Source organism: Hakea prostrata, chromosome 2 (assembly GCF_041222555.1).
Source record: "Hakea prostrata isolate BN-2017 chromosome 2, UWA_Hpros_2, whole genome shotgun sequence".
In the NCBI taxonomy this organism is placed as follows: Eukaryota; Viridiplantae; Streptophyta; class Magnoliopsida; order Proteales; family Proteaceae; genus Hakea; species Hakea prostrata.
Genome location: NC_142601.1, coordinates 23,336,218 through 23,343,210, shown reverse-complemented (window position 1 = coordinate 23,343,210; position 6,993 = coordinate 23,336,218). Strand labels below are relative to the sequence as shown.

Genomic DNA, 6,993 nt, shown 5'->3' with positions numbered 1-6,993 from the left:
GCAATGGTGCGAGGCTTTTTTCAAGGCATGAGCAAAGCAAAGGATCTAAGAGTACAAATCAAAGAAATTTGGGGCCAGGAAAAACAATACCTAGCCACGCTCAAAGACAATGATTGCAACATATGGCATCTAAATTTGATACCCCAATTTGTAGAACTGGTAAACATCGCTAAAGACCTCAAGATGTGCGAACTTTGATCCCACCCCCTGGTAAAATGATTGCTAGAGTTAATCCCATCTATTTTGGTTGAGAGAATTTTCATAGGACTCTCCACCTTTAATTGTAACTATAAGCACTATTTTAACTGAATGCATTTTCTCCTAGCATTATGATGTAGGTTTGACATACCTTTCTATTGCTTTAAATAAAATTTGCTTTTAATTGAAAAATGGGAATCAGATCTGAAAGATTTTCCACCAACTGAACATTTCCCCTAATTTATAAACCAGAAAATAGCCGTCAAAACTAGTATTGTCAGATTTGAGAGCTCGACTTCTTAATGTGCAGCACTGTGTTGCAAATGGTCGAGATTTCGACCTCGACCATCCGTTTTCAAAAGTCTGAAAACCACTTTTTAGAAATGGATGGTCGAGATCTCTACCTCAACCGTTTGCTGCAGGTGATGTGCATTAATTGCGCATTACCCAAACGATTTTACATATTTGAGACCCTAAATCTTTAAATAACTACAGCAATTGAAATCATGATCAGTCTAACAAAGCTACAAGAAGAAAAAGTCTAAATCCTAATAGCCCTTGAAGATCCTACTAATGCAAGCACGATCCATGCCCTCTCTCTCTCTCTCACATTTCTCATTGTTTTTGAAATCACTGTCAGAAACTGTCACTGTTTAGCTCTCTCATTTTTTATTTCCCTTTCTTAATGAAACCACCATACGGTTCTATAGTCAACAAATTTATTCAAGAAGAAAGACCACGTGTACAAACACTAGTCTTTCACCATAATCAGGGAGAGACCACCATTCCCCAAGTAGGAGAAGAGGAAAAAATACACTCAAGCCCTAAATAGGTGTTCTATTGCCATCAAATTTTTGCTTCAAGATCCATGTAATACTTTCTCAGCCATTCACCAATTATTTTGACTTCTTTCTTCCTTTGATGGGTCAACCACTTTGGATCATCGGGAGCAGATCCACCTAAATCCAAGCAGTGAGATCCTGCGTTATCAATATCAAGTTTATATGAGTAAACTTTACATACAAAACTTGGGTAATCATAATGAGTCAAAAAGAAGTTTGGATCACTTACTTATACAAGAACGTCAAAAACAACTCACAAACCAATCATAATATACGACGATACCCAGATGATTGATTCCTAGAGTGTCTTCGACTTCATTGTATAACGAAATGGTGTGAACTTATCAAAAACATAACAAGTAATAAAATACATGCCTTGTTCTGTAGTAACCGCTATGAGGCTGGTAGATATGTTTTCAAGCACCCTAAGACAAAATCAAAGTGAGATTGATCAAGAAATTAAATGGATAATCCAAAACTAAGAAGACTTTAAATGACACATTATATATCAGTTACTAATTAATTACCCTCCACTGCTGTATGGGTCTTTCAATCCATTGGAGAATATGATGTTACTTCCAAATTGTTTAAGAACCCGTTTAATATCCTGCAGTTTTAATCCATACCAGCATTAATTAATTAGTTTTTATGGTTCAAAATGTGTTTCAAAGAGTAGAGAGCAACTAAAACATACATGACCACCAAACTGAGTTGTGATCCAATGAGGCCGAGGACTGACTCCATGTCTCTCCTTACAATCTTCCATGAAGCTGGTGAGGTTGAACGATTTGGGTGGGAACATTGACTCACTGTTTGTACCGGCTGCAATCGGCATTACCATCTCACTACATGTCTACATGACCACAAAGCATCAGAGGTTGCAAATTAAGATCGTATCCAGTGCAAAGTCTCAGTGTTTAGTAGGTTCAGAGAACAATTATTACCTGCCAATTCCAACCATCACTTGTTTCACTAGGAGAGGTGTACTCATTAATATCATAGCATGCCGATTTGTTTCCCTTGAAAGCAACCACGCCTGCAAATGCCCGACTAAGAACATCGATTGTTCTACTAGATTCTTCATCCATTGCCTTGCAAATAATCGAAACTTGATAAGGAGGTCGTGGATAATTATACTGTGCAGCGGTTGCATATGTACTATCTAGGTAGTCCTTGAGTTGTGAAGAATTGCTCAATGGGCTATAACAAGCACATACAAAAATGAATTTTTTTTCTTCAGAAAATGAGAAACCAAAATTGATACCAGTAGGACTCTTAATTACCTGCAAGTCTTGAATTTTTCACTGAGAAGTTTAAGACCATTAGGCGTGGCAGCAACGTCGTCAATTGTAGACCACACTTGTTTTATGTTATTGTAGCAATTCTCACTTGCTTCCTATACCACAAGAGAAAGACTATAACCACACGCTCTAGAGATCTTTACCAAGAGTGGGAGAAGGTGCATGTAAGTTTAATTTATTGTTATGGTTTGAATTTTACCCTGAAAACCTTCGTAACTAGAGAGTAGTAACTATCTTCAGGGACAATGTTGTCGAAATAGAGAATTGGTGCTGATGATGCAAGTGCTCCATGGGCAATATGAGGATATTTTAACCGAAACCATGATGCAAGCACTGTAGATAGAAAGAAAAAAAAATTTACGTAAGAGACTTGCAGAGTTTTAAAATATGAACAACTACATATATGTAACATGAGTAGATATAAATGATTCACATACTTCCACCATAAGATCCTCCACTGACAATCACAGGGCTGGCCTCTGCAGACAAATTCCTTTTCACATAATTTATCACTTCTGCATAATCGGCAAGAGCTTGAGAAGAGCTGAAGTATCCTCGTAATTTTGCATTTTGTAACGCTTGTTTGCTTGAACCGTATGGGACTGAGTGCCCGTAAAAACGATGCTATGAGAGAAAAAATATATATATACATATATATATGATTAGCTTTTGAGGATGAGTTCTTATTCTATCAAAAATTCTAATGAGAGAAAACAAGTACCATTCCTTCTTACCTCTATATACAATTCAAGAGCCTTGAATCGAGGAGAATTCTCATTAAGGAACCCAACATAACCAAGATCGCCATCTAAAGAAGCTTCAGCGCCAAAATAAACAAAGATTGGAGCACTAGAATTTGCACCACCCCAATTCTTAAAATTGATCACATATCTTTGTTGAAAGGTATTGTAGCTTTCAGGTCCAAAATTGAAATGGTCAAGCGTCTGTGTGTAGTTGAAGGTCTTCAAATCTTTGAGAAGAGGAGTCGTATGGCTGCCTCCGTTGGCCACATGGTTGAGGTTCTTCTTCCTTATTCTTCTCTCCACCACACCTAGCCTTGGATTTGCAGAGACACATGTTATGAAGACTAATAGAAGCAGCCCAAGTAGCTGAGAAGGAGTTTTCATAGCCATTGTTTTGACAAACAACAAGGATCATGTGATGTTACAAAGCTTGTAGAAGTAAGGTCCAATAGAAGAAATAAATTCTACAAGAACATTGAGAATTCTAGAATATTTTCCTATCTGCAGTCTCTGCCCTTGCAAGAATGGTAATCAGGTCGACCACCGGAGACAACCCACAAAGAGTTGCACTTCCGGTGAAGTTGATGAATGAAACCAACGAAGAAGTCTGAACACTAATTTATTCACAGGTGATGTCTAAAGATACAAGAAAGAAATTTATGGTCCCTTATGTTATGGATGTCCTCATAATTTTTGTGAGGAAGTAATCAATTTTCCTTATTTTGAAACAAATAGCTGGAATTCTGTGGACTTAATCAAGATATAGAGTCAAAATGACTAAATAAGTGCATGGTTTTTTAGACTCAATTCATGAATCTTTCTAATCCTGGCTTATTCAACAATGTATGGCAATGCCAGTTAGCTGGTTAATTTCACAACTTAAATGTCAGTTTGGTGTCATTTTGTATAATGGCTTGAGGGTGCACTTATTATGGAGACATACAACAGTTTTCTCTCGAGAGTTTTTTAATGTTTGGATAAAAGTAAAAAGAGTACGCTATGTTTCATTTTTTTCTCGAGAAAAATAAGATTCTACCCCTATGTCCGGATCGACATAGAAAAGGATGAAATAATTCTTCAACCCTTAAAATGAAAACTTCATCCCTAGCCTTTTGAATTAAGGGAAGATATCTCCTTCACATTTCAACTATCCCATTTTTATTTTTCTAATTTCAGATTTTTCTATTTTAAGGTAACATAAGCTCTTTGTCCTTCCGTCTCCACCAAATACCCTTACAATTAAAGTGATACATTAAGGTGATACTTCTCCCTCATGTTTGAAACTCTAGAAGCTTGAAAAAAGGCTTCCAACATGAGATGGACGAATATAAGAACGAAAGACAAAAAAATCAGATTTTTATTTGCTACAGATAACTTACAATACTTGTATTTGGTTCAAATTTCGGTTTCTTTTCCCTACAACAGATCCCATGTAAACCAAATTATAAAGACACCTTAAAATTTAAGATAATGATACTTACCGTTGCCTCCAGTACTATAGCTTAATTGCTACTTTATCTCTTATACTTTTTGAAATTACTAATTCAACTTTCGACTTTATCTGTAAGTACTATTCCCACCCCCTACCATTAAACTCCGTTATTTAAATGATGACATGACATGTTTTATTTATTTTAAAATCCCATATTAACTCTACAGTTTTATATTACTCATTTACACTTCATGTTAAATTAAATTACTATAGTTGGTAATTAGGGAAAACTTAAACCTGATTAAACAATCTTCTTCTTTAGTCAAAAGAAAGAGAGAAAAGAAAATGAAACTCATTTTCAAATTTATATATGTACTTTTCATTTTGGAAATAAAATAAATAGTAATTCTTAATTTTTTGTGTTATTTTTAATTTTGTTATTTACTTTCCCGTTTAATGTTATCAATTAAAAAGTTTCTACTTCCAATAGACTGTTATTTATTTATTGTCTAATTTAACGTTAACAATTTTACCAATAGAGTGCCTTTTTTTTTTTAATCCAAATTGATAAAAATACATATGTAAAATTATTTCATATGATTAATTTTCTAAATAAGGATAGTATTATCTCTGGCCTTCTTAATTATAAAAACACAAAGACATTAAACATTCAACCTTAATGGTAGCTTAACACTGTTAGAACTGAAGGAGGCAACAATAATTTTATAAAGAGCAGGGTTCTTTTAGTAATAAAGCTATAATACATGCGGCAATAGTAATTAACTAATTATCCTTTTAAGATAATATATTATTCATTAGTGGTTGACAATGAATATTTATTCAACGTAGAAGGCTCTTTACATTGCTCTAATCCAATTTGACGTGAACTATGGGCGACCTTTAGACTTGGATAATTTGGGGATAAATACTTATGAGATGTCATCTCTTCATATGAACATTTCATTAATGGTTGACATTATGCAAAATGTTTTCTCCACATTTTAATATACCTAGGAAAAAAAAAAAAAAAACTGGGAACTACAAGATTAAACTTGCCCATCATTGATGACTGAAAAAGAAAATTAAGGAAAAATTTCTGCACACCCTTGACTTTTGCCATGAAACCCTTAATCACTCCTTGGTCTCGCAAAAATATAGACAGGTTCAAATAAGTAAACAATATTTATTGGGTGTTAACAGTTGAGGTGAAATGACCATTTTACTCAGAAAAAAAAAGTGGAAGTACAATTTTAACCTCACCAATTAATACCCTACACTAAACCAACCCAATCCTTCAAAGTAAACCATGTAGGTAGGTGAAGGGATTCCCGCTTTACCCACTAAAATCCAATATTTGAAAGGTAAATTATGTTTGAATAAGAAAAAAATGCTTCATTTCAGATAAGTGAATGTACAGAAATGAAAGGAGTCATTAATATCTTGCTCGGCCTAAAGCACACCATGTCACGCTTCAACAAATCAGAGTTTTCTATGGATGTGCTTCTAGTACAATGGTTGAGGCCTCCTATGTAGAAAAGTAAGTATATAAAGGTCACAGGGACAAATCTCCATCCCTCCCACATCTTTCCCCCTCTCCCCAGGCCTGTGGGCCCTCAGTTGGTATTCTTCCTTGGAACAGGACCAAATAAAAAAGAAACAAATGGGAGTTTTTGGTGGAACGGTGTAGCTGAACACCAAAAATGAGAATAGGGGTCGTGCAGCCGTTGAGAAGCCCAAACGGACTGGACTATATGATGTAGGTTTTCATCATTTGGATCTGAACGACCCTGCTAGTGTTGCTTCCCTTGATAATTTCATCAAAACTCAATTTGGAAGCTTGATATATTGTTGTGTTGACCTTAGAATAAATGCTCTTCATTGGGTTAATGACTAAATATTTAACAACAAAATAATTATGATGATTTGGAATTCGAAATTCAAATGCTTTAAATTTGACTTTCTCCTCTAAGTTGGAATTGTGGTGTATTAAGACACAACCTCAATAGAAAAAAATGGTTGAATAATTTCAATGTGAGAGAAGTTCAAATATATAGGCAGCATAAATCACATGTTGTTAGGTAACTATGAATAATAAATAAAATAAAATAAAAGATATAAAACATGGAAATACAATACATGGAAATGTTTGTATGGAGATATCATACATGAAAATATTAGTATGGAAATACAATGTATGGAAAGGATTTAATAAAGAAACCAATCAAGCCAAATTAGGGTACTGATAAGATGGTATGGAAAGAAGTCGAATTGAAAGAATGATGAATGGAAATAATTCAAATGAGAGGGGAGTATACTATGGAAAGAATTCAAATGAGAGGAGCAAATAATATGGAAAGTATTCAAATTAGAGACAATTAGGGAAATGATGAAAAATTCAAATGCTTTAAATTAGCTGGGTATATAAATAGGCCATCACTGTGTTGAATAGACCAGTAAACAAGTTTTCCCAATTGACA

General features: G+C 34.5%; 1 protein-coding gene across 1 annotated transcript; it reads right to left on the bottom strand.

Annotated features, from left to right (window-relative positions):
• Positions 1-1,044: 1,044 nt before the first annotated feature.
• Positions 1,045-3,474, bottom strand: LOC149024099 (uncharacterized). The gene is made up of 9 exons (XM_089142886.1): positions 3,076-3,474; positions 2,779-2,965; positions 2,541-2,674; positions 2,324-2,436; positions 1,985-2,240; positions 1,735-1,893; positions 1,568-1,647; positions 1,416-1,465; positions 1,045-1,178 (listed from the first exon to the last, which is right to left on the bottom strand). The coding sequence occupies exons 1-9, from the start codon at positions 3,472-3,474 to the stop codon at positions 1,045-1,047; spliced, it is 1,512 nt and encodes a 503-aa protein (XP_088999012.1).
• Between the last annotated feature and the right edge of the window lie 3,519 nt (positions 3,475-6,993).